The following is a 27,882-nucleotide window of genomic DNA, read 5'->3' as shown; positions in this document are numbered from 1 at the left end:
GGATTCTGGTAATAAGTTTTTTAAAGCAATTCAGGAGTAGTGCACAGGGCCCTCTGGTTTCCCCAGAGTATTGGGCAGTCCCATGGGCCTTGCTCACCTTAGATTCCCTCTTAGAGCCGCTGAGAGGAGTGCCTTTTTTTTTTTTTTTTTTTTTTGAGACGGAGTCTCGCTCTGTTGCCCAGGCTGGAGTGCAGTGGCCGGATCTCAGCTCACTGCAAGCTCCGCCTCCCGGGTTTACGCCATTCTCCTGCCTCAGCCTCCCGAGTAGCTGGGACTACAGGCGCCCGCCACCTCGCCCGGCTAAGTTTTTGTATTTTTTAGTAGAGACGGGGTTTCACCGTGTCAGCCAGGATGGTCTCAATCTCCTGACCTCGTGATCCGCCCGTCTCGGCCTCCCAAAGTGCTGGGATTACAGGCTTGAGCCACCACGCCCGGCCTGGAGTGCCTTTTTATTTAGTGAAAATTTTTGTTTACTGAAGTGTTTTTCTTACAGTATTTTGGGGGTGAAGGGAGCTCTGAAATTCAGTTAGGCAACAGAACAACATTTGAATCAAAGATTCTCTCGTTGCAGGGAGTCAAATCGCATTTGTGGCATCGACCTTTTAAATATTTCATTGGAAGAGTTTCACAAACTTGATTCCCCAGCATTGCTTGGATAAAACTGACTTTAGTTGCTGTGAGAGCAAAAATCGTCTTGCATTCTGTTAAAAGGAGCTAAAAGGAAAGCAACAATAACAGCCACACCTTTCCTCCCACCCCATGCAATTGTTTTATTGGGTAGAGGCGAAGAATAGAGGAGCTAGAAAGCCATGAAGTGAATGGGTTTTGAATCTGACGGACCTGGGCTTGGATTTTTTCTTTTTTTGAGACGGAGTCTTGCTCTGTCGCCCAGGCTGGAGCGTAGTGGCACGATCTCAGCTCACTGCAAGCTCTGCCTCCGAGGTTTAAGCGATTCTCCTGCCTCAGCCTCGCGAGTAGCTGGAATTACGGGTGCCCATCACTATGCCCGGATAATTTTTATATTTTTACTAGAGACAGGGTTTCACCATGTTGGCCAGGCTGGTCTTGAATGCCTGGCCTCAAGTGATCTGCCTGCCTTGGCCTCCCAAAGTGCTGGGATTACAGGCATGAGCCACTGCGCCTGGCTGGATTCTTTCTTTTTTTGAGACAGGATCTCACTGTGTCGCTGAGGCTGGAGTGCAGTGGCACAATCACGGCTCACTGCAGCCCCAACCTCCTGGACTCAAGTGATTCTTCTGCCTCAGCCTCCTGAGTGGCTGGGACTTCAGGTGTATGCCATCATGCTGGCTCATTTACTTTTATTATTTTTATTTTTTTGTAGAGACAGGGTCTTCCTATGTTGCCTAGGCTGGTCTTGAACTCTTGGGCTCATGCAATCCTCCCACCTTGGTCTCCCAAAGTGCTGGGATTACAGGTGTGGCCACCATGCCCAGTGGGTTTTGATTACATCTGCTTAGGGATGACCTTGGGCAAACTGCTTTCTCTGAAGCATAATTTCTTCAGGTATGAAGCAGGGGCAATAATACTGACTATATAGTCACTACATTGAATGACTTAGTGTAGTATATGAAAAGCTCCTGGCACATAATATGCATTTAGTCAATCATTATTTATCAGAGTTTCTGTTTCTGTTTGTTTGTTTCTCAGTGGAGGGCTATAAGGGGGTCTCTATCCCCGAAAAGAGAGTGTGGCTTTCATATATTCTGCAGTGTAAACAGCAGTAAAATAATAAAAGCTGTCATACCTCGGAGCACCTTGGAGTGCCTCTGAGGACCCAGGGTGTCCTGCTAGGAAGAAGTGTTCCTCCATGTTGCAGAGCATGCTCCCTGGCAGGTATGTCTAAACTAGACCATATGCCATAGGATGCTTCTTGGCTTTCCAGGACTGGATCTGGGTTACAGTCTGCCTCAGCCCCAGGCGGAGCACCACCGTGGCCTCTGCCCACCAGCCTGAGCACACCCAGATGAGCCCTATAAGTCACCTAGGAGTCTGCTTGTGGTCAGCCTAGACTACAGCCATCTCCTTCCAACCCAGGACTCCCCCCAAACACCAGTCTAGGGCACCTCAGCTTCTTAATCCATTCAGGCCACAGCTGACTCTGAATTGCACAGCTAATTCTTTTCTTTTTTTTTTTTTTTTTTTGAGACAGGGTCTTGCTCTGTTACCCAGGCTGGAGTGCAGTGGTGTGATCTCGGCTAGGCAGCCTCTGCTTCCCAGGCTCAAGCCATCCTCTTGCTTCAGCCTCCCAAGCAGCTGGGACTACAGGCATGCACCACCACACCAGCTAATTTTTTTTGTAGAGATCAGGTCTTGCTATGTTGCCCAAGGCTGGTCTTGAACTCCCGGGCTCAAACAATCCTCCCATCTTAGCCTCCCAAATTGCTGGGATTACAGGTGTGAGCCATCTGCCTGACCTTATTTACTGTTTTTAATTAAAATAACATAGGGCCAGGCACTGTGGCTCATGCCTGTAATCACAGCACTTTGGGAGACCAAGGTGGGAGGATAGCTAGAAGCCAGGAGTTTGAGGCCAGCCTGTGCAACATAGCAAGACCTCATCTCTACTCAAAATAATTTCTTTTTCCGAGTAGCTGGGATTACAGGCATGTGCCACCATGCCTGGCTAAGTTTTGTATTTTTAGTAGAGACGGGGTTTCACCATGTTGGCCAGGCTGGTCTTGAATTCCTGACCTCAAGTGATCTGCCTGCCTCCCAAAGTGCTGGGATTACAGGCGTGAGCCACCGTGCCCAGCCTTAAATATACGTTTTTTAAAAATTAGCCAGGCCTGGTGGCGTGGGCCTGTAGTCCCAGCTACTTGGGAGGCTGGGGTGGAAGGATTGCTTGAGTCCAGGAGTTGGGGGTTGCTGTGAGCTGTGATTGTGCCACTGCACTCCAGCCTGGGCAAGAGTGAGAACTTTTCTCAAAAATAAATAAAATAGGCTGGGTGTAGTTGCTCACGCCTGTAATCCTAGCACTTTGGGAGGCCAAGACAGGTGGAGCAGTTGAGGTCAGGAGTTTGAAACCAGCCTGGCCAACATGGTGAAACCCCATCTCTACGAAAAAAACCCAGAAAAATTAGCTGGGCGTGGTGGCACATGCCTATAATCCCAGCTACTTGGGAGGCTGAGGCAGGATAATTGCTTGAACTCAGGAGGGAGAGGTTGCAGTGAGCCAAGATCACACCACTGCACCCCAATCTGGGCAACAGCAAGACTCTGTCTCAAAAAGAAAAGAAAAGAGAAGGGAAGGGAGGGGAGGAGAGGGGAGGGGAGGGGAGAGGAGGGGAGGGGAGGGGAGAGGAAAGAAAAACTGTAGTAGGATCTCGTTTTTGTAAACATTTTCCGTCTCTTGATAGTCATCCATGTAGTCTTCTCAGTGTATACGTGTCTGGAATGTTCACCTAATGTCAAAGATAGGTATTAGGACTTTAGTTTTTAAATTTATTTGTGTTCTTCTGAACTCCTCAAATGCTTTATAATGAGCACCTTGTTCTTGCAAAACTCAGTGGTCTAAAACATTAACAAAAATGAAAATAGTTTTCAGTAACTATGGAACAATGTAAATAGCCTTACACCTAAAGTTACTTGCTTTACTAAATAGAAGAATGTCTGTCTGGCCTGGTGTGGTGGCTCACGTCTGTAATCCCAGCACTCTGGGAGGCCGGGAGGCTGAAGCAGGCAGATCAATTGAGGCCAGGAGTTCAAGACCAGCTTGGCCAATGTGCTGAAACTCCATCTCTACTAAAAATACAATAAGTAGCCGGGCATGGTGGCACATGCCTGTAATCCCAGCTACTCAGGAGGCTAAGGCACGAGAATCACTTGGACCTGGGAGGCAGAGGTTGTGGTGAGCCAAGATTGCACCACTGCACTCCAGCCTGGGCAACAGAGCAAAAGTCTGTCAAAAAAAAAAAAAAAAAAAGGAAGAAGAGGAAGAAGACTGTCTGCATGAAAATTTGTTCTGTTCTTTGAGATACTAGAAATGTAGATACTAACATATTGGGTTTAATGGCAAAAACTGCAATTACTTTTGCACCAACCTGAAATAATTGAAAAGTGGCAACTTAGAGCAGCTTTCTGTTCTTTCCACATAATATCAAGATATGGGAACAATCCTGAAGACAGGCAGTCTGAAAATTACTTATGAGTCATCCACAGACTGTTTCTAAAGGAAAAGCAAGAATCTTCAGATGCCCAAAAGACGGAGGAGGCCTGAGAGTTCCTACAGTGGTTTAGAATGTGTTCCTCTGTGCTGGAAGATAGCTTGAAAAGACTTTGCTGTCTTTGTAATCGTCACACATCTATGATTGCTATAAAGTCAGCTTTGTTCCCTATTTCTAGACCCATCATATACTGGAATGAGGAGCATCTCAATTCAGAGGTCTATTATTTTCGGGGGTGGGTGTCAGAGGGCATATGGCATTAGAAGCAAGCAGCTCTGTATACAACTGAAAGCAGTCTTGTAGCTATTTGGGATCTGGGAAGTGTACATGTTAACTACCCCCACCCCAAAAAAGAAAAAAGAAGAGGACTTTAACAAACTTTGAAAGTGATCATGAGGGCTGGATGCGGTGGCTCGTGCCTGTAATCCCAGAGCTTTGGGAGGCCGAAGCAGGTGGATCACCTGAGGTCAGGAGTTCGAGACCAGCCTGGCCAACATGGTGAAACCCCATCTCTACTAAAAATACAAAAATTAGCCAGGTGTGGTGGTAGGCACCTGCAGTCCCAGCTACTCAGGAGGCTGAGGCAGGAGAATCGCTTGAACCGGGGACGCAGACGTTCCAGTGAGCCAAGACCGCGCCATTGTACGTTGCACTCCAGCCTGAGCAACAAGAGTGAAACTCCGTCTCAAAAAAAAAAAAAAAAGAAAGTGAGTAATAAATAATAACTAAGGCCGGGCGCGGTGGCTCAAGCCTGTAATCCCAGCACTTTGGGAGGCCGAGACGGGCGGATCACAAGATCAGGAGATCGAGACCATCCTGGCTAACATGGTGAAACCCCGTCTCTACTAAAAATACAAAAAAATAGCCGGGCGAGGTGGCGGGCACCTGTAGTCCCAGCTACTCTGGAGGCTGAGGCAGGAGAATGGCGTGAACCCGGGAGGCGGAGCTTGCAGTGAGCTGAGACCCGGCCACTGCACTCCAGCCTGGGCGACAGAGCGAGACTCCGTCTCAAAAAAAAAAAAAAAATAATAATAATAACTAAAAGTGAAAGCATAAGGGGGCAAGCAGAATGTTAGATGCCGCTCTCCCGGAGGTAATCAGAGGGGCCATTGACTGGGGTGGTTATTGTGGGAGGAAGCCTGCAGGTGAACCGGGGTTGTTATTGTTAACTGGTGTTTGGACTGAGGAAGATGGGCGGAGCCAGGAGAGGAGATGAGGCTACCTGGAAGCGGGGGCGAGGCGTGGGGAGGACAGAAGGCCTTTACTGAAAAAAACGTCAGGTCCCTCTGGCGGAGTTTCAGCTGCTGCCTCAGCACTTTAGTCATCCCTGTAGTTGAGCAATTCTCCTGACGTGTCACCATGTGTTTACATATCTTTGTCTTCATCACACTGTGAGCAGCCTCCCTTTTATAAATTGTCATTATCTTCTCTATAGCTACCCCAGGGTATATGGTAGGCATTCAAGAAAGGTTTGTTAAAGGAGAGTTATGATTCCAGTCTACTTTACAGTGTACACGTTAACTAAATTGTTTGGTGAACCTGTAAACTTTTTGTTTTTGTTTTGAGACAGAGTTTCACTCTTGTCACCCAGGCTGGAGTACAGTGGCGTGATCTCAGCTTACTGAAACCTCCACCTCCCGAGTTCAAGTGATCCTCCTGCCTCAGTCTCCCAAGTAGCTGGGACTACAGGCGCCTGCCACCACGCCCAGCTAATTTTATTGTATTTTTAGTAGAGACGGGGTTTCACCATGTTGGTCAGGCTGGTCTCGAACTCCTGACCTCAGTTGATCCACCTGCCTTGGCCTCCCAAAGTGCTGAGATTACAGGCGTGAACCAGTGCGCCCGGCTGAACTGTAAACTTTTCAATGTTAGTTTTCTTTGCTCCCAGTCATTGATACATTATAACCATATTGCAGATATATACGTAGATATACATATATAGGTATATGTGTGTGTTTTTCTCAAGAATCTCCACATTCTTGAGAAAATATGACTAAGAGGCATTTAGTTTATCACATTAATTTGAGGTCTTCTGACTAACTTATTTCTTATTTTATTTTTTGAGACAGTGTCTTGTTCTGTCACCCAGGCTGGAGTGTAGTGGTGCAGTCATAGCTTACTGCAGCCTCAAACTCCTGGGCTCAAGCAATCCTCTCCCCTCAGTCCTCGAGTAGCTGGGACTACAGGCACATGCTACCATGCCCAGCTAATTTTATTTTATTATTTTTTGTAGAGACAGGGTCTCATTATGTTGTCCAGGCTAAACTCAAATCCTTAGGCTCAAGCAATCCTCCCATCTAGCCTCCAAAAGTGCTGGAATTACAAGCATGAATCCCTGCACCCAGCTGACCAGCCTGTTTCAGAGACCTTATATATTGTAATATACACTGAAAAGTGTTGAAAAAATTGTCCATTGCACAAACAATAACTAACTTTAAAAAGAAAAATATATGCACAAGCCTGTTTTTTCATGAAATCATTTTTTTGCATACTTTCCAGTTCTTATATTTTTAAAATAATTTTGTCATTGTCATCATCATATTAGATATAATCTGTGTTTTTGTTGATAATTATAGCATTATCATTCTCTTTGTCATACAATTTTTTTTTTTTTTTTTTTTTGAGACAGTCTCGCTCTGTTGCCTAGGCTGGAGTGCAGTGGCGCCATCTCAGCTCACTCCACCCCCGGGGTTCACGCCACTCTCCAGCCTCAGCCTCCTGACTAACTGGGACTACAGGCACCCACCACCACGCCCAGCTAATTTTTTTAATTTTTAGTAGAGGTAGTGTTTCACTGTGTTAGCCAGGATGGTCTCGATCTCCTGACCTCGTGATCTGCCCACCTCGGCCTCCCAAAGTGCTGGGATTACAGGCCTGAGCCACCGCGCGCAGCCCCTTATTACAATTTTAAATGATGGTCTGCTATGCCAATTAAGTTGATTCACTGTAATTTAATAGCCCAGCCCACCATCATTGGACATCGGTGATTTCCACCGTTCATTATTAGATATAGGCATACAATGAAGTGCTGCCTCACACCTAGTTACCCACTGTAATCTAACCTCTAGTCGTATCTTTCCATTAAAACAACTCTGACCAAGATAAGCAGTGGTCCTCTACTTAACATCATCAGTTCTTACCTTAATTGACCTCCTCGAAATTCCATGTTGTTGGCCTCCCCCTCTTTCCTAAAGTTTGTTCTTTCCTTGGCTTTTTGGACACTCCTCCAGAGGCGTTTTCTTTCCTTTCTGGCAGCTCCTCTTTGGTCTCTGTTCCGGCGACTCAAGTCTGCCCTCTAAATATTGGCATTCCCAGAGATGAGTCCTGTCCTCAGTCCTCTCTTGGCTTAATCTATATCACGTCTCTGAATGTGGGATTGTCCCCTCCCAAGACTTCAACTTTTTTTTTTTTTTTTTTTTTTTTTTTTTTTTTTTTTTTTTTTTGAGACGGAGTCTCACGCTGTTGCCCAGGCTGGAGTGCAGTGGCGCGATCTCGGCTCACTGCAAGCTCCGCCTTCCGGGTTCCCGCCATTCTCCTGCCTCAGCCTCCTTAGTAGCTGGGACTACAGGTGCCCGCCACCGCGCCTGGCTAATTTTTTTTTTGTATTTTTAGTAGAGATGGGGTTTCACTGTGGTCTCGATCTCCTGACCTTGTGATCCGCCCGCCTCGGCCTCCCAAAGTGCTGGGATTACAGGCTTGAGCCACCGCGCCCGGCCTCAACTTTTATGATATATTGATGATACCCAAATCAGTTCCTCCATCCCAAATACTCATCAGTGCCTAGCACATACTAGACACTTGATACATTTGTTAAATTACTTAACATCTTCACTTGGATGACCCATAGCACTTGAAAATCAGTCTATAACTAAACTCATCATCCTTCTTCAAGCTCCTCCCAAGATCTGCTCCCACTCCTGTGTTCTCTGTTTTGATAAAAGCCACCGTCATCTCCTTTAAGTAAGCCAGAAACCTGAGAGTCAGCATAGGCTCACTTCCCTCTCGCGTCTCCCCATATCTAGTCAGGCAGTCATCCAGCCTCCCGATGTACTTCCTTAGTTTCTCTAGAATCTGGCTCCCTTTTGTCAAACACTGCCTCACTTCATAGCCACGTCATCTCTTACCTGCATTCACACAAAAATGCGTTCTTTGCCTGTCTTGTCATTCTTACTAACACTCTCCTCCTCGCCAACCCCGTCCCCCACCAACTGTCACATCCATCTTTATACTTGCCTGGGCAACTTCACCTCCTGGCACCTCAGGAGTAAGCCTGCTGTCTCTTCATTCCTTACTTCTCTCTGTGTTATTTATTACCCTTACCTGGAAGGCTTTTTTCCTACTTTGTGTCTCAAAAACTCATTCCGGCCTCTCCTTTAGAATGCATAGGCAACCCCATCTCTGGAAAGCCTTCCCTAACTCTTTCCCTCCAGACCACTCTGAACCTGCCAGGAATCTCAGTACTTACACAGTTTAGCATTACTTGTTGATTGTCTACTGCAATAGACAGAATTCCCTGAGGCAGGATCCTGAGTATTTTATCAAGGAGTTAACAGAGATGTTCAGTAAGTACCGGTTGAGTAGAAGATTTTTTTTTTTTTTTTTTTTTTGAGACGGAGTCTCGCTCTGTCGCCCAGGCTGGAGTGCAGTGGCCGGATCTCAGCTCACTGCAAGCTCCGCCTCCCGGGTTCACGCCATTCTCCTGCCTTAGCCTCCCGAGTAGCTGGGACTACAGGCGCCCACAACCGCGCCCGGCTAATTTTTTTTGTATTTTTAGTAGAGACGGGGTTTCACCGTGGTCTCGATCTCCTGACCTTGTGATCCGCCCGCCTCGGCCTCCCAAAGTGCTGGGATTACAGGCGTGAGCCACCGCGCCCGGCTTTTTTTTTTTTTTTTTAGACGGAGTATCACTCTGTCACCAGGTTGGAGTGCAATGGTGCAATCTCGTCTCACTGTAACCTCTGCCTCCTGGGTTCAAGCGATTCTCCTGCCTCAGACTCCCGAATAGCTGGGACTACAGGTGCATGCCACCACGCCCAGCTAATTTTTTGTATTTTTAGTAGAGATGGGGTCTCATCATCTTGGCCAGCATGGTCTTGATCTCTTGACCTTGTGATCCGCCCACCTCGGCCTCCCAAACTGCTGTGATTATAGGCATGAGCCACCGTGCCCCGCCAAGTAGAAGTTCTTTGGATAAACACATTCTAGGAGTGGGGTTAAAATGTGCAGAATGTGTGAAGAATATGACTAATAAATTTCTTCTCCAAAGAGTTCTATTGATTTACACTGCCACCAACAAAAAAGCCAGTATATCAACTGAACCATGTTTCTAACAACCATTTACTGAATGTTTATCATCTGTCAGGTGTTGTGCCAGAAGAATGGAGTTCCTGTCTATAAATATTTCATCATTTCGAGTAGTGCAGTCCAACAGAACTTTCTGCAGTAATGGAAATATTCTATATCAGCACTGTCCAATAGGGTAGCTTATTAGCCACATGTGGCTTCTGAGCCCTTGAAATGAGACAAGTGTGACTGAGGAACTGAATTTGTCGTTTCCTCTAATTTTAGTTAATTTACATGTAAATGTAAACACTGGTGGCAAGTGGTCATCTTATTGAACAGTGCAGCTCTGGAGAGAAAAAAGGAAATCAGTCAGTAGACATAACTGCCACATTCTGGATTATTTTTTAAATGCTAGTGGCTCTAAGCCCACGTCACTAAGGTGTGGCCATCTCTCAAGAGCTATCATTTTTATTAGCACCACCTAATTTGGGAAATATTTTATTTTTTTCCTTTTTTTTTTTTTGATTAAAACAATTTTTAAAAAAATAGAGATGGGGTCTCGCTATGTTGCCCAGACTGGTCTCAAACTCGTGGGCTCAAGTGATTCTCCCGCCTTGCTGTCCCAAAGTGCTGGGATTACAGGCATGAGTCACCATGCCTGGCCAGATTTGGGAAACATTTTATAAATAGGTGCTTAGATCAGGAGAGCAACGTCTTACATCAGGAATACGACCAAAATGTATAAGTCTGAAGACTTGAGGCAAAGTGGGAAACGTTAGTCACAGTGCTTTTTATCCAGAGGTGTGGACTTAGTTACTCCAAAGGAGGCCAGAAGCATAACACTTCTGGAGAGGCGTCTACTGGACTTGTTTTTCCACGAAACTGCTAGACTTGTTTTGATCAGGCAGGAAGTGAAGCAACTTTTCAGGGAGAAAGCCCAGCATCTGCATCTCCTCTGAGGCAGATCACACCTTTTACCTTCTACTTGTGAGCCTAGGTCGAGTTTTATTTTACAATTAAGGGAAGAGCACGGCAGGCAAAACTATTCTCTTACAAGATGGCTTTTTAAGATTTCAAACCCAAGGTTATATTTTTAATCGGTACCTGTTTGGATTCTCCAAATTAATTTATATGCTCTTAAAATAAAGACACTTACCTAACTGCACAATTCTTTGCACATAGAGGACTTTGAAACGAATAAGCACACTGAGTTGCATTACATGAATCCTGTCAGATAAGCACTTGTGACCTACTGGCAACTTTTTATAAGCTGATGATGGGAGAGGAGTTTCAATCTCTGTAATTGAATAACAATTCAATTATTGGAATTGTTGGAAATGTGCCAAAGAGATAACCTGGAGTATATTGTCCTGAAAAGTCCTGTTTTAATATTTAATACGAACATCTTATACCCTTGGAATTCGGGTAGGCAGTTGTTGGGCTAAGAAATCTGGGGTACAAGGCCGTGTATGTGTTGGTTGGCCGGGCAGGCAGGCCTCTAGACAGGACTCAAAACTTTGAGGTTTTTCCCAGTTCGACTCTTCGTAAGAGAACAGAAGCACCGCCTGTGTGAGGCCCTGCGAACCTCGCCCAAAAGTCTTCCTACAGGATGCCCCCGCGACCTCATCGGGGAAACCCTACGGACACTCGGGCCAGCAGCGCCCAGAGCTCACTCCAGGTCTCCAAACCAGGGGGCGCGCGCTCGGAGCTGGACCTGCTTGCTCCAGTGCACGCCGCGGAACGAACCATCGGGCTGGCGGGGGTGGAGGGGTACAGGCGCGAGCGGCGCGGGCCGCTCGGGCCTTGGGCTTCTCCTGCCGCTGCCGCCGCCGCCGCCTCCCGACCCCGGCCAGGATTCGCGCATGACGCGGTTCGCCGCGGGGGCCTCGGAGGCGCGGCGCCGGCGAGCCCTTCCCCGGCAGGCGTGTGGGTGGTAGCGGCCGATTTGAGAGTTTCCCGGGCCGGGCGGCCCGCGCGGAGGCGCAACGCTGGGGCGGGGGGCGGGCCGACGCCGCAGCCGCCGGCGCCGCGGGAGGAGGGACAAAGGGGTGGGTCCCCGCGGGTCGGCACCCCGGCGGCTGGGGCTGCGGGTCAGAGTACTGTCCCGTGGTGCCCAGGAGGAGTAGGAGCAGGAGCAGAAGCGGGACCCGGAGCTGCGCGCCTACGCGGGACCTGCGTCCGAGATGCCGGTGCGAGGAGACCGCGGGTTTCCTCCCCGGCGGGAGCTGTCAGGTTGGCTCCGCGTAAGTGCCTCCTTGCGCCGCGCGGTTGGGAGGAGGGTCGCGAGCGTGAGCGTGGGAGCGCGGGGGCTCTGCTCGCGTGCTGCTCTGAAGTTGTTCCCCGATGCGCCGTAGGAAGCTGGGATTCTCCCACCCGGGCGTGGGACGCAGGGGAGGGGTAGGTTTCACCGTCCGGGTTGATGGCTCGTGGCCTCCGGGGCTCCTAGAAACTTTACTCTGAAGTCACTTGGGCTGGAGATTAAGGCGCGAGTAGGGACACGGTCTTGAACCCAGTGTCCTGGATTTCTGCTGGCTTGGAGGCGTCTCGTTGTGTCTGTTGTGTCGCTTGCATGTCTTTGTGTTTCCTTCTCTATTTCAAACCACACTCTGTATTGATGCAGTTACAGACTTGTGTACATGAGAGAAACTGAAAACTCCTCACAGAGCAGAATCCCTTTTCCTTTTCAATCAGTTGCCTCTGTAGTATAAGAAAAAAAAATTTTTTTTCCAGTGGAGAATGGGGATGGAGGTTTGGAAGGACCCACAAAAGAGGAGTGTGATGAATGCTTTGTGTTCTGACACTATCCTACCTGTCACCAGTTCCTTTTATTTTGTGTTTTCATTTGTCAAGTTTCCGCTTTTACACGGTAGTTTAAGTTATAAATACAGGGTTTTAACATTCTTGAAATGTGGACAAACTTGGGAGTGAGTGCTCCCGCGCTTAGTAGTGGAATACAGCCTCCCACCTCTATTTCAGCTTCAGTTCTTAGGCTAGGCTGCTTTTCTGGCAGCTGTATGGCCTTAGTAATGATGGTTGTGGTTTCCCTTAAGTTCCCAGCGGAGAGTCATCCCATGATAGAAACTGCCTTGCGCTGCTCACTCCCGCTCTCAGTCCGGGGAACCCCAGCGGGGAGGAGGGAGGCCGTTTTCTTCAGCTTCCCAGGTGGTCTGTGCTGGGTGTGCTGACGGTCCTCTTGGGAAAACAGGTCCACCTTTGTCAGCATGATTCAGAGAGAGAGGTAATTTTCTAAGAGAGCACACCTGGGCAGATCACGCGAAGTGAGAAATTCGTAGCGGTAAATATATTTGTAGCAAAGTACTAGCGCATATCCTGCTTGAGAGAATGAAATTTGATTATTCAGTAAGTTTTCATGAACCACTCCACTTCAATGTAGGGATTACGGAGATGGGCAGGAGCGTGCCTCTGTCACCCAGTCCTGTTGGGAAAGCCTGCAAGTCATTAAGAATCTGATGAGTGCCATTTAGTAATATGGACAGGGTGCTGGAGCTTCCTCACTGTGGCGAGACGGCAGAAGCAGAGGTGCTTTACTAAAGCACCGGTGGCTTTTGAGGTGTTTCTTGTGGCTTTTCAGAGCTACTTCTGCAGATTTATGAAGGGGAACTTCTCCCCCATGAAATGCTGCTGTAACTTTTTCAGTACTATCCAGCCCCTACTCCTGCCAGTCACTGTGGGAGATACAAAGATGAACAAGATTCAATTTCTGCATTTCGGAAGCTAGTGGACCTGAAACTGTTAGACTTTACTCTGCAATCTGTGTTGGGATTCCTGAGACTGAGAGGGGGGATGTATGATGCCGATGCACACTCTGTAATACAGAAATTCAGCAAAGGGTGGGATTGGTCCTGGATGCACTCCTTTCAGGGATTCTTGCTGGCAATAAAAGATTCGAACAGATACCTCACCGTGCAAGCCGCTGTAGAAAATGGGGCTAGTAATGCGCCCACCTCACGGGGCTGAGTGAGGTCTGAGTGAAATGACGTAGGGTACAAGGCATGTGGTGGATGCTAAGTAAATGGTAGCTATAACATGAACCAAAACGGGTGCTGAAAACTCTTTAAGTGCTGGGTCCTGGGTTGAAAAGGGAAGTGAGATCTGGAGATACAAGTAGGAGGTGCCAGGTAGGTGTCCAGGAAAAAACTGAGAGTTGTTGTTCACACTCTGTTGAAAGGCCTTGAAAGCCATAACGAAGCTTTGGGTGGGAGAAAGTCATAGAAATCCCTAATGTATTAAATGACTTGTCTTTCCCTACAAAAGAAGTGAACCAGTTTCCCAGTAAACATTCCACCCCATAACTATTTTTGAGGCATTCATAGGCTTAAGACCAATGAATTTTTACATCACCCCCTGGGGAACTGCATTTGCAATGACTTTTGCCTACATTTAACTTTTGATCTAGTTCTTTGTACATCGACAAAAGTTCACAGCCAACCATTTCTCTTCAGGACAAGCGTGAGAACTTTCTGCATACTACTGAAGGCAAGGGAGATTTTGAGGTTAGCAAGGTTTTCTCTCCTTAAGAAGGTTATCTTTTTACGAGACACAAGTTCTTGAAACTAGGTGGGGCCACTTTAGTCCTGTGTACAATAATATGTGTAGTAATATAAACAGTAATTTAAAAAGTCATGCAGATTTGGTTGGGGAGTGGCTGAAGTGTGGGTGTGGTGTGGGGTCAGGTTGAAGCGGTAGAAGGGTTTGCAATCACTGCTGAAACTTTCAACATATTCTACCAACAATATGAGCCACCAGGGAATTCCTTTCCTAATCTCTAGAACGAATCTCATTAAGCAGTTGTGGCTACAGATGAATTTATCTAGGTTGAGAGCTGATTCCCAATAACATGCCTCATTGATTTGACTCTAAGCAGTAATCAGGGGCCTAATAGTTGTTGGACCAGCCAGCTTTGATTTTCCAGAGGTGATTTGGTATATGGTAGTGTCTGAGGGTGAGATTGCCCCAGATGGGATTGGAGGGAAGCAGAACAGTTTTATCTGGTGTTTAACTGAGTTTGTGTCTTGATCCTAAATCCAAGGGTCAGGGTCAGAACCATAGACTCAGAGGTTAGATTTAACACCCATTTAGTGCGTTAAACACATCAATGGTTATGGGAACTTTGTTAAGGTTTAAAAAACTATTTAGGGCCTATTTCACTCTCATAGGAATTTTTGCAATCAGCCTTTTTAGTAGATGCCCATATAGAAAGTGAATTTGGGACGGTCTAAGGTGGTATTACGATTAAACTTTTTGAAAAGGCTATGTGATAGCAATGGGAAAAAAAATTCAGGCTTGGAAATCCAATATGCAGTATTGCAATAGCTAGTTTTAATTTAATTTTTTGTTTGTTTGTTTGTTTTTGGAGATGGAGTCTTGCTCTGTTGCCCAGGCTGGAGTGTGGTGGCGCGATCTTGGCTCACTGCAACCTCTGCCGCCCGGGTTCAAGCGGTTCTCCTACTTCAGCATTCCAAGTAGCTGGGATTACAGAAGTGAGCCACCGTGCCTGGCCACTAGTTTTAATTGTGGTTGGTACCTAGGAAAGCAGTTGGTTGAGCTAGTATGCTGCATACACTGTAGTGTGAGAGACAGAGTTCTAAGTTGGAGAGTGTCTGCTCCCACTTTTTCCATTTGATTAGGAAAAGCACTTCTTAGAACTGGGTGACTGACAGCTAGAGCCCCGGAAGACCTGCACAGGCTGGGGCAATGGCTACCCATAACAGTGACAGTTCCATTCTGTTTTCTAAAGGAATTCGTGTCTCTATCATCCAGCTGGCCATTAAACAACCAAAGCTTCGTCATCCTAGATAACCTGTGAGCTCTCAGAGGAGACAGAGTAAGGACTCTCATACCCCCCAAATACCTAATCATTTAATAAAGTATTTTCTCTACCTTTTATGCTATGCCCACAACAGTGCTTTCCAAAGTCTGGTATACAGACAGACTTACAGGTGGTACAGGGAGATACATATTCTATTTTTCAGTTATGATGCTTGAATATTATATGTTAGGAATAAAAAGCAGAAAACCAGCTACCACATCCATTTATTTCATGGCTAGATTGCTTAGAATGAGGCAAAAATAAATATTAAGTAAAGCAGTGAGTTTGCGTAAAGAAAAATTATCAATTGGGAATGAGTAATTTGAGGCTAAGGCAAAAATGGTGAAGATAGCCCTTGACATCTAAGGTGTGCACAGTACTGCTTAACATTTGAGTGTGGCGCTTACTAATAGAGAGCCTAGTATACCTCAACCATGCCTTCAAGAAAGTCAAACACAGAATGGCCCAGAATAGCCAGGAAAGTTGAATTTGATGGACTTTCTGTCTTAAGCGCGTGCATCCTGCTCTTATCCACCAGATGTCTTAGGTGCGGTTGCAGACAGTGGATTTGCAGAGCTGTTTGTTTTAATGTCTGGCCCAATTCTCATTCCTTTCTCTGCTTCCATAAGCCATTCTGCAGTTTTTAAAGGTCTGTTGGTACGACATTTTTGATATGATAGAGTGATAGTGGAGGAAGTATTTTGGCACTGATGAAGGACATCACTCTATTATCAAGTGACTCTTGCTCATGATTCATTGCCGAAGAATGTGGACAGCCAAACAGCTTCACCTATAAATGCATTTAATTTCTCAAAGTCAGAAGACTGTCAACTGGATAAGTTGTTCTTCTCTTTTTTTCTTCTTCTTTTTTTTTTTAATATGAAGCTTGTATTGGTCTGTAAAATAGGCTTTAACAAGGATTTTCGTAGGAACTGGAAGCCTTGAGGTAGAAAACAAGTAGCCCTGCTTTGACCTAGAGAGATGCATGCTCATGGTAGGCGAATAAATCAAGGAGAAGAGAAAATACTGTTTCAGTAGACTCTCTAGTGATGTGTGTGTTCACACCATTTATGAGAAATCCGTAGTTTTCAATTAGTAACTTGTACTTTAGTCATTTAAAATCAGCACAGATATTTGTTTAGTGCCTCTGCCAGATGGTTAAAGTTAAATCAGGTTTTTTTTTTGTTTTTTTGTTTTTTGTTTTTTTTTTTTTTTTTTGAGACGGAGTCTCGCTCTGCCGCCCAGGCTGGAGTGCAGTGGCCGGATCTCAGCTCACTGCAAGCTCCGCCTCCTGGGTTCACGCCATTCTCCTGCCTCAGCCTCCTGAGTAGCTGGGACTACAGGCGCCCGCCACCGCGCCCAGCTAGTTTTTTGTATTTTTTAGTAGAGACAGGGTTTCACCGTGTTAGCCAGGATGGTCTCGATCTCCTGACCTTGTGATCCGCCCGTCTCGGCCTCCCAAAGTGCTGGGATTACAGGCTTGAGCCACCGCGCCCGGCCTAAATCAGGTTTTTTTAACCTGAAAAACATAATGTAGCTTTCCTTAACCATTTACACACCACTGTATATTTCAGACCATAGTCAGATACATTTTGTTATAATGAATGCTTATTTTAACTTTTAGCCCAATTAGAATATCAGTGGTTATGGTTTCTATTTTGTTTTTCTTCCTACAGTTACTGTATGGGGGTGCAATAACAGCAGCAGTGGTGAAAGTGAATTTCTTTCTTTTTTTTTTTTTTGAGATGGTGTCTGGCTCTGTTGCCCAGGCTGGAGTGCAGTGGCGTGATCTTGGCTCACTTCAAGCTTCACCTCCTGGGTTCACACCATTCTCTTGCCTCAGCCTCCCGAATAGCTGGGACTACAGGCGCCCACCACCACACCTGGCTAATTTTTTGTATTTTTACTAGAGACGGGGTTTCACTGTGTTAACCAGGATGGTCTTGATCTCCTGACCTTGTGATCCGCCCACCTCGGCCTCCCAAAGTGCTGGGATTACAGCGCCCGGCTGAAAGTGAATTTTTTAATGGATCTTCCATGAATCAAATATTTGTATTTTAGGAAGTTAGACTGAGCAAAAGATTTTAAATCATACCTTTAATCATGGCAAAGATCTTATGTCACATTCTTGAGTACACATGTTTACTAAATTTTACTTATATGTGTATGTGAACATGGACTTCAGAATTAATTAGTGTGGTACTTATTATTTCTATTATAGACTCCAATCAGCCATATTAAATATATGCATTATGTTCACAGGGAAAACATGGTATCATCTTTGGAAACTTTATAGTATGCCCTATATTATAGATACCCTATATAACTATGGGACTAAATACATGAGTTAGTGACAAGTCAGGCATTTGGAGGGAATGTTTGTAACCCATTGTGGGAGAGAGTTATTAGAATAGTTATTCTTACTGGTAGGTAACAGTTGTGACTGTAATGAATAGATCGTGACTAAAATCCAGTTATGCCTTTGCCATCGTATTAAAAGCTTTGATGGAGACATGAGCATATTGCAGATACTTTGGATTTTGTCCCTTGAGTTGAAGGTAAACAGAGAAAACAGTACTTTCTAGTCATCAGTAGGAATTAATGAACTCTTCCAGGACATGTAGCTTCAGGGACTTTCTAAGTTCTTCTGAGGGGGAAATAATGTTCCATTTGGAGCTGTTTATTTCCATTTGTTGAGAGTCATTTGTTATCAGAGTATTAAAGAAGTGTTCCGAGTTCTAGGTTGTGTTTCTTTGATGCCTTATAAGGCGGAGCACACCTGAGACTCTGGGTGGAGCTCTACAATGGGAACAGGAGTAAGTAATGTAGGCTTCGAGAGACAACCATTCTGCTCTCAGTCCTTGGAAGACGGTTCCTAGGTGTATATGGCAAAGCAGATGAAATTATTTGAGGGAATTAATTAGCAAAACTTAACTTTTCTGGTTTTGAAAAGAATGAATCGGCCGGGCGCGGTGGCTCAAGCCTGTAATCCCAGCACTTTGGGAGGCCGAGGCGGGTGGATCACGAGGTCAGGAGATCGAGACTATCCTGGCTAACATGGTGAAACGCCGTCTCTACTAAAAATACAAAAAACTAGCCGGGCGTGGTGGCGGGCGCCTGTAGTCTCAGCTACTTGGGAGGCTGAGGCGGGAGAATGGCGTGAACCCGGGAGGCGGAGCTTGCAGTGAGCTGAGATCACGCCACTGCACTCCAGCCTGGGAGACACAGCGAGACTCCGTCTCAAAAAAATTAAACAAAAGAAAAGAATGAATCATTTGGAAGGAACTTCCTGGTGAGCCCAGTTTTAGCAGCCTGGTTTCTCCCTTACCCTTCTGCAGTCTGGCTAAATCAATTGTGTTCTTGCCTGTGATTGGTGAGGATGCACATGCTAGTATTTATTCTAGCCCTTATCACTTCCCATCAGCCCTGAGTCCCTCCCTGGTCTGAGTCATCTTGGTAACCCCAGAAGCTAACAGAGCACCAAATATATCCACTAAAATTGGACTGACTTGATTTGGGGCAGGCTTGTTGTATAAGCTAGTAGGAATAAGATACTAATTGAGAAATTAGGACAGTGGATTCCTGACATTTATATAGTGAGTGGATGATCATTTGTTAGAATTGCGAATTTCATCCAGAAAATTTTATCCAAAAAAAATTATAGAATTTCATCCAGACCATTTTTGTAATGGCGTGGAAGCAGCATCAGCTACACTACTGATTAGCTGGGTGACTTTTGCTGTCTTGTGACTCTAGTTCTCGATTTCTCTCTTTTTTTGTGTGTGTTGGAGTCTAGCCCTGTCACCGAGGCTGGAGTGCAATGGCCCGATCTCGGCTCACTGCAATGCCCGCCTCCTAGGTTCAAGCGATTCTCCTGCCTCAGCCTCCCAAGTAGCTAGGGTTACAAGCATGTGCCACTACGCCCTGCTAATTTTTTGTATCTATAGTAGAGACGGGGTTTCATCATGTTGGCCAGGCTGGTCTCGAACTCCTGACCTCATGATCTGCCTGACTCGGCCTCCCGAAGTGCTGGGATTACAGGCATGAGGCACCGCGCCCGGCCTAGTTCTCAATTTCTTTATCAGAAAATGAGTAGTTACAGTTGATCGTCTCAGTCTTTGGCGCTTAAGATTCTGAGGGTTTTGAAGTTTGAGTAGAAAACCTAGAGAACATTCTAAATGATTTCTATTTGTTCTTACCATCTTAAAATGTTTTTGTGCTCCTTAAATTATGTTTGCTTTCTTTCTTTTTCTTTTCTCTCCTTTTCTCTTTTCTTTTTAGTGGATTCTCTCTGAAAAGCATTTTTAAAAAAGACAAAGAGAGCCCAAGAGTGACTGGTGGTTGTTTTGCTCATGAAGTGATGGAAAGATCTATTATTCAGTTGCAGCTTAAATTATGTACCAGCACAGCATGTGTTGGATTCTCTTCCTTACTCTGCAGCCTAAACCAACAACTGCAACCATCTTGCAGAGCTTCTTGAGAATCCTTCTTCCTCTTCCTCTTCCTCTCCACCCCCATGGACTTCTCCCCAGGGCCACATAGCCTATGACATACGCTTGGAAGGAGGAGCAGGCTTGCAGCTGGGAGCTCTGTCTGATTTGTTCTTCACAAATGTGTTGAAGATGAGCCTACTCGTCACTACTGCAGAACCACATTGTTCACTGGTGTAAAATCACTCCTGTCATCTGAGTTTCAGCTTAACTTCAGGCATGTTGGAGTTTTTCAACATCACCTTAGGCAAAGAGAGTACTTTGCCTTCCTGGGATTGGTCTGTTTAGTGTCTGGGTGAGTTTTAAGAGGGGAGAGAGATTGTGGCATCTTAGACACTCACTGAAATTTTCCAGAAATGGAACTGGAAACATTTATGCGTTTCCTTCTGGTGTTATTGTTAAAGCCTAAAAACAAAGGCAAGTGGCAACATATTGAAATGAAGAGGCCCCAAGTTTGCAACACATTGAAAGAAAGAGGCCCCAAGTTTGCAACACATTGAAAGGAAGAGGCCCCAAGTTTGTTTTGAGCCTAAATTGAATTTTAATCAAAGGTCTGGGAGAAATAGTCTACTTATACTATTTAAGTGTGCAGTTTGGCAGATGACTTTGGGAAGTGAAGGATCAGGAAGAGGCAGAAAAAGGTAGACTCAATTTGCCAGACGTAGAGCTAAAAAAGTTTGCCTGATGTTTCCACGAAGAAAATTTTCCTGTGGAAGCAGTGGCATGTCCTCTGTTACAAGTCTGCTTATTGATAATGAAGGTTTTTCTGTGTTATCAATTTCATTGAAGTTATATATGTTATATGTGTGTGTATACACACACACACACACACACAAATCTCAAGTAGAGTGCTTGATAAATTTTTTTTTTTTGAGGTGGGGTTTCACTCTTTTTGCCCAGGCTGAAGTGCAATGGCGCCATCTCGGCTCACCGCAATCTGCGCCCTCTGGGTTCAAGCGATTCTCCTGCCTCAGCCTCCCGAGTAGCTGGGACTACAGGCGTGTGCCACCATGCCTGGCTAATTTTGTATCTCTTTTTTTTAGTAGAGACAGAGTTTCTCCGTGTTGGTCAGGCTGGTGTCGAACTCCTGATCTTGGGTGATCTACCCGCCTCAGCCTCCGAAGTGCTGGAATTACAGGTGTGAGCCACCACTCCTGGCCAATGAATTTTATTTATTGTGGTGAAGTACACATAACACTAAGTGTAGCATTTTAACCATTTGAAAGTATAACATTCAATGGCATTTAATACACTCAGTATTTTGTAAACACCATAATCACTCTCTAGTTCCAGAGGTGGATGAATTTTTACATGAATGTGTTCACCTGCGTGATTACCACCTAGATTAAAAACTAGAATTTTCTATCACTCTAGAAAGTTCTCTCTTGCCACTTTTCCAATGATTACCACACCTACCTACAAGGGAACTTCCCTTCTGAGTTCTCTCACCATGGAATACTTTTGCTTGAACTTGAGAGAGGACCAGTATATAAAGAAAATGAACATTTTGTGTCTGTCATCTTTCACTCAGCCGAACCTCTGTGAAATTCATCCATATTTGTTGCGTGAGATTCAGTAGTTCTTTTTTGCCACTGAGTAGTATTCCATTTATATGCATCTGCCACATTTGGCTTATCTCTTCTATTGATAGGTATTTGGGTTATTTTCAGTGTTTTTGCTCTTATGAATAAAGCTGCCTTGAAAAGCACCTACACGTTGCCTTGTGGACATGTGCACTCATTTCTCTTGCGTGAATTCCTAGGACCATAGGTTAGGGATTTTTTTAAAAACTTTTTTAAATTAAAAAAATTTTTTTTGAGACAGTCTGTCACCCAGACTGGAGTGCAGTGGCGTGATCTCAGCTCACTGCGACCTGTGCCTCCCAGATTCAAGTGATTCTTCTGCCTCAGCTTCCCAAGTAGCTGGGATTACAGGTATCTGCCACTACACCTAGCTAATTTTTGTATTTTTAGTGGAGACAGGTTTCTCTTCAACTCCTGAGTTCAAGCAGTCTGCACACCTTGGCCTCCCAAAATGCTGGGATTACAAGTGTGAGCCACCATGCCCAGCCAGGTTACGGATGCTTAACTTTGATTCTTTAACCTCTGAAGTTAAATAGACCTGGGTGTGAATTCTTTTGTCCTGCCACTTGCTTGCTTGACCTTGAGCAATTTACCTTTTTCTCATGTTTGGTTTTCTCAGCTGTAAAATGGGCCCACCCTATCAGTCATGGTTCAGTCAAGAAAACATGTCATTCTAGCTATTTCAAGGAGAAGGGGATTCCATACAAAGTATTAGTTGCCTTCAGAACAAAGAAAAGGCGAGATGCACAAAAAATGGAAGCCCACTGCTGGCTTTCTGATTTGCCGCAAAGAAAGTTAGAAAGCTGCTGCCACCCGGCCGGGCGTGGTGGCTCAAGCCTGTAATCCCAGCACTTTGGGAGGCCGAGACGGGCGGATCACGAGGTCAGGAGATCGAGACCATCCTGGCTGACACGGTGAAACCCCGTCTCTACTAAAAAATACAAAAAAACTAGCCGGGCGAGGTGGCGGGCGCCTGTAGTCCCAGCTACTCGGGAGGCTGAGGCAGGAGAATGGCGTGAACCCGGGAGGCGGAGCTTGTAGTGAGCTGAGATCCGGCCACTGCACTCCAGCCTGGGCGGCAGAGCGAGACTCTGTCTCAAAAAAAAAAAAAAAAAAGAAAAGAAAAGAAAAGAAAGCTGCTGCCACCCAGAGCAGACCCAGAAGGTCTTGACCTTCCACCTTCTCAGCCTCTCCAGCCTTGAGGGTGGTGAAAGGGCGGGGAACCTGGACATGCTGGAAAGCTCATGTCTGAGGATTCCAACTTTTGCCTGCTACTGCTGCTGTCTGTAGGAAGAAGAAAAACAAACGGCTTCTGCTTTCCTTCATCCGTCCAGATCTTAAACATGTGTACCTCGCTGGTAGAACTCTGTTGGCAAGAGAGTTTGAGGGGTCTCTGGCAGAAACAGAAACTCAGTGCCAGCAAAGAAGAAGTGGCATAGATGCCATCTGGGGTTGCTTTGAGGTGCTCAGTAAATGGCAGTGGTTATAATTTATTATTTTCATCATTATTCCTCAAGAACTGCTGCTGCAGTTCAGACTGATTTCTTTCTCTCTTTTTAGTGGTTTTTTTTTTTTTTTTTTTTTTTTTTTTTTGAGACGAGCTTGCTCTGTCACCCAGACTGGAGTGCAGTGGTGCCATCACGGCTCACTGCAGCCTAGACTTCCCCGGCTCAAGTGATCCTCTTACCTCAGCGTCCTGATTAGCTGGAACCACAGCCATGCACCACCACACCTGGCTAATTTTTATTTTTATTTTTTTTATTTTATTTTTTTATTTATTTATTTATTTATTTATTTTTTTTGAGACGGAGTCTCGCTCTGTCGCCCAGGCTGGAGTGCAATGGCACGATATCTTGGCTCACTGCAAGCTCCGCCTCCCGGATTCATGCCATTCTCCTGCCTCAGCCTCCCGAGTAGCTGGGAGTACAGGCGCCCGCCACCTCGCCCGGCTATTTTTTTGTAGTTTTTAGTAGAGACGGGGTTTCACAGTGTCAGCCAGGATGGTCTCGATCTCCTGACCTCGTGATCCGCCCGTCTCGGCCTCCCAAAGTGCTGGGATTACAGGCTTGAGCCACCGCGCCCGGCCTAATTTTTAAATCTTTTGTAGAGATGAGGTCTGTCCATTTTGTCCAGGTGGGTCTTGAACTCCTGGGCTCAAACGATCCTCCTACTTTGGCCTCCTGAAATGCTGGGGTTATAGGCGTGAGTCACCATGCTTGTGGCCACCAGACTGATTTCTTTCTTTCTTTCTTTTTTTTTTTTTTGAGACAGAGTCTTGCTCTGTCACCCAGGCTGGAGTGCAGTGGCACAATCTCAGCTCACTACAACCTCTGCCTCCCGGGTTCAGGCAATTCTCCTGCCTCAGCCTCCTGAGTAGCTGGGATTACAGGCGTGTGCCACCATGCCTGGCTAATTTTTGTATTTTTAGTAGAGGCAGGGTTTCACCATGTTGGCCAGGCTGGTCTCAAACTCCTGACCTCAGGTGATCTGCCCACCTTGGCCTCCCAAAGTGCTGGGATTATAGGCGTGAGCCACCATGCCCGGCCCAGACTGATTTTTATAACTCATGTTCATTCTTTTCACTTTATAGTCATATGGATGCCACTGTAAGAGCTCCCTGCCACATAAGGTGTTGTTTTTCTGGAAGGGCCTCTCAGATTCTGCATCTGTTGCTCTGTGATTCTAGGTACTTTCCTAAAGGAATAAGCTTGAGAAATTAGTTTTCAAGCCTATAAGTTAATGTAGAGCTGAAAGGTGACTTAATTCTAAGAGCTGCTGTTTGGCCGGGCGCGGTGGCTCAAGCCTGTAATCCCAGCACTTTGGGAGGCCGAGACAGGCGGATCACGAGGTCAGGAGATCGAGACCATCCTGGCTAACACGGTGAAACCCCGTCTCTACTAAGAAATACAAAAAACTAGCCGGGCGAGGTGGCAGGCGCCTGTAGTCCCAGCTACTCGGGAGGCTGAGGCCGGAGAATGGCGTGAACCCGGGAGGCGGAGCTTGCAGTGAGCTGAGATCCGGCCACTGCACTCCAGCCTGGGCTACAGAGCGAGACTCCGTCTCAAAAAAAAAAAAAAAAAAAAAAAGAGCTGCTGTTTTGATGTGTAATTTTATGGAACCTAATGAGTTTTCAAAGTCATTCCAATTTATTACTAATAAAAGGTAATATATAAATCTGGCTGATAGATGGGGTTACTTTTTTCCCTGTCTTTAACTTCCTTTGTCTTTTGATAAATGAGATGGAAGATTTTTATCATATTTTGTACCTCAAATCTCTTGCGGAGGGAACACTGTAGTCTACCAAAACAGTTGGCAGAAGTGTCTGTCCTGTTATGAGCTTATTTTAGGAAACATGAGCTATAATGTAGTGCTTTTAAGACATTTAAAAATCTTGAATCAATATTGGCAACAACCTCTCTGTAATGATGTCACACATGGAAAAAACTGAGTTTTTCTGAACTTTAGAATGTGAATTCTTCCCTCCTTCACATAATTTTTCCTATAACCCAGACCTGTTTTACTTTCCAGGGACCCTACTATTACTGCCCTAAGGTAATTTGCTAGAAACGGAGTGGTCAAGATGTATTGATTAACATTTTCGGCTTCTGTAGTACTACTTCGGAAGGCTCCTTGCAGAGAAATTGGAAATGATAAGGAAAGCAAATATTCTAAGTGGAAAGATAAGTATAACCAGTGACTATTTCAGCCACTGGTTTAGCAGTTCAAGTGAGCTGGCTGTTTGTAAAGCTTGCTTAGTAAATGAATGTGCTAGAAATACATTGACAGAATTTGGTTTTATCTCTTTTTCTGCAGACTTTTAGTCGGCCAGGGCTAACAATGGATGTCCAAACAGTTTACAGTGGCTGATATACAATGCACAAAGGGCTTCACTGTTTGGAGACTGGAAAATAGAGCCAGAGGGGAGCTTCTTATGGGCATTGACCTAATTCACTTGTTTGGCAAAAATGCTTGGTTTTAAATCGACATACATATTTTTGACCTAAATATCTATCAGTATTTCAGCTAGTAGTGTTACAGCTGGAAGAAGGGACCCGTGGTGTTGCTTTGTATATTTTTATAAAGTACAGCCTTTATTTTTATTTGACAGTATTCTTTAGAAGTGAATTGTCAAATGAACTAATATTCCACAAAAGTTAGGGAAAGTTAAGAGAGGCAACTGAAATTCCATCAGTTTCCTCCTTAGTCCCTGGAGCCTCCCCACAATCAGGAATTTGTTAGTCACCTGCTTTTTAAAGATAAGTTTCTCTGTGGGCGTTTCTGTTGAGATGTGGGGAAACAGGACTGGGCTAAAAATAAAATTAGTTCAGGCATTGCCGAACTTCTAAGTATCATGTTTGTGATGCACTTTTCCAGGAAACATAAATTGGCAATGTTTTTGCTCCTTTTTATTACCACAGAAAGAATATTTGCAGTCAGCATGCATGGCCTGCTCTCGCCTATTAATAGAACAGAAGGAACATACACATGTCTATGTGGGGGAAAAACATCTCATTTGGCTTAGTAGTAAGCTCCAAGTAACAATTGCATTGTTGTTCTGAATTGTCTTTGAGTGTGATTGGATGATTAAATATAAATGTTGACCTGATTGGATTATATCACAGCAATGAACTGTCCTAAAACAACAGCTGTAACATACCACTCCAGACGGTTACCAGACTTACTTGGCTGGCTTTATATTTAAGTGTTGTAGAAACTGGGGATGCTGTCATTTCTGTTTCTCTATCTTTTTCGTCTGTTCCAATTTGAGATATACTGGCTATGTTAGTGTAGTCTGCTACATGGATAGTCCTTTATCTTTCAGCAACATAAGCAACATAAGCTTTTTGATTGAGATGAGCGTAATCAAAAGGAATGCTTGGAAACAGTGAACTGTAAAAAATGTCCTCAGTTAGATATAGGCTTCAGTGCATGTGTTTATCCTTTCAGAAGATCAGTGTGTTTTCAGTGAGGGTCTAAACCCACTGGCCTGGATTCCACCTCTTGTTGGATGGGTGGTCAGTTTTAACGTTAGGGAGTATTGATTGTGAGCTCGAGGGCAGGGCTGGTTCTTTGCATTCCTAAGTAGGGATGGTGTAGAGTAGTTGCTCAGTAAATAGGGGAAGGTGAAAGGAAGAGAAGGGAGAAGGTGAGTCTCAAAAGCCTGGAGTGCGATAAGCACACATTTATCACACTGGGTTTGTATTCTCTTCCCTTTCTTAGAGTATTCCTTGCCTCCTTTAAAAAGCACTTTGCAGGAAATATGGAGATCTTTTGAACCTGTGACTGTATTGTTGGACCAACAAGTCCAAAATATGCATTAATGGAGCTTATAAAACTGCTCTGAGAATGTGTTCTTGAGTTCTACAAATATTATGGGGTGTGTTGGGGGCTGGCTCACTCCAGCTCAGTTCCCGTGTGTTAAGTGGAACTTCTGATCTGTGAAATGCCTAACCATGGCGGAGCCCAGGAGACAAAGGAAGGTGTGGTTTGTTTTGCTGTAAGACCACGTTTGGTTAGCTTTTCTCTAGCAAAGCTGGGGAAGGAGATCACAGGGCTGATGTAGTGTTAGGCCCTTGGTGTAGATCTCACTGACTTTTCCCAATCAACGAGGGGTAAATGTTAACCCTATTTTGTAGGTGGAAAACAGAGGCTCAGAAACATTAAGTAAATTGCCCAGTGTCACATGGCTTGTGTGACAGGGAGGGGATTTGAGCCAAGGTCCATTTGACTAATTTGAAACCTGTAGATTCTGTCAACTCCACCTGTCTCTGCTTTTTAGAATCACAGTGGCAAGAAAATAGGAGAAGCTTAAGGCCCTGTGTTGATTATTAGGAGTTTAAACATCATTGCTGAAAGTGCATAGAAATATTTGTATCCCCAGAGAATCTTGAGTAACAGTAACATATCAATGTTGTCAAGAGATGTCTTCATTCATCAGAGACCTCTCTGTGCTCATTACTGTATGAGATCTCAAAGACTCCAATTCCCTCTAAGACACAGCCTTATAGGGAAGTATTAAGCGATTATGTATATAGCTAGCTAAAATCACTACTTTATTATAGACATGTTAAGAATATGTCTTATCATGTGAGAGTATTCTTTCAGGTCTATAGCCTCTAGTTAGAAATGACTGTGTTGTTCCATCAACCACTTCCCTCAAAAACTATTATTAATATCAGGAAAAACATATGGTTACAAACTCCAGGGTTATAGAATTAGAAAGGACAGCATAGATATGCTGTGTTTGCCTTGAGGATTGGAATTCCATTGCAAGTTTCCTTGGGGTCAAAGTACATGTCCTAAAACATCTAATACCTCCAAGAGGTTTTAGGTTATCAGACAGCCACACTTTAGTGTGGAGTAGACCAGTCAGCTTTCTTCTACTATCTAACTGACACCATACACATTGTTAAAGAGAGAATTTTGATTGGGGATGGAGATAGGGAATTTTGAAGCCAGAACTTTCTGGTGGTGGAGCAGATATTGCCTAGACGTTGGCCTTGGGACAGGGT

The 27,882-nt window shown here is 45.1% G+C and overlaps 1 protein-coding gene across 5 annotated transcripts in view; it reads left to right on the top strand.

Annotated features, from left to right (window-relative positions):
• Positions 1-27,882, top strand: part of LOC105491857 (tight junction protein 2) — a 140,450-nt gene that overhangs the window by 45,395 nt on the left and 67,173 nt on the right. For 2 of the 5 annotated variants that reach the window (XM_071077701.1, XM_071077698.1), the window contains exon 1: positions 11,554-11,710. The exons of 2 other annotated variants lie outside the window; for them this stretch is intronic. In XM_071077701.1, the coding sequence (XP_070933802.1) occupies positions 11,651-11,710 (60 nt within the window). In that variant the 5' untranslated portion in view covers positions 11,554-11,650. Of the gene's footprint in view, positions 1-11,330; positions 11,711-27,882 lie in introns of those variants that run through there. One more of the 5 variants, XM_071077703.1, reaches the window with a different exon arrangement.

Source organism: Macaca nemestrina, chromosome 14, assembly GCF_043159975.1.
Source record: "Macaca nemestrina isolate mMacNem1 chromosome 14, mMacNem.hap1, whole genome shotgun sequence".
NCBI classification, from domain to species: Eukaryota; Metazoa; Chordata; class Mammalia; order Primates; family Cercopithecidae; genus Macaca; species Macaca nemestrina.
The sequence above is the reverse complement of the archived record's forward strand: the minus strand, read 5'-3'. Positions and strand labels throughout refer to the sequence as shown.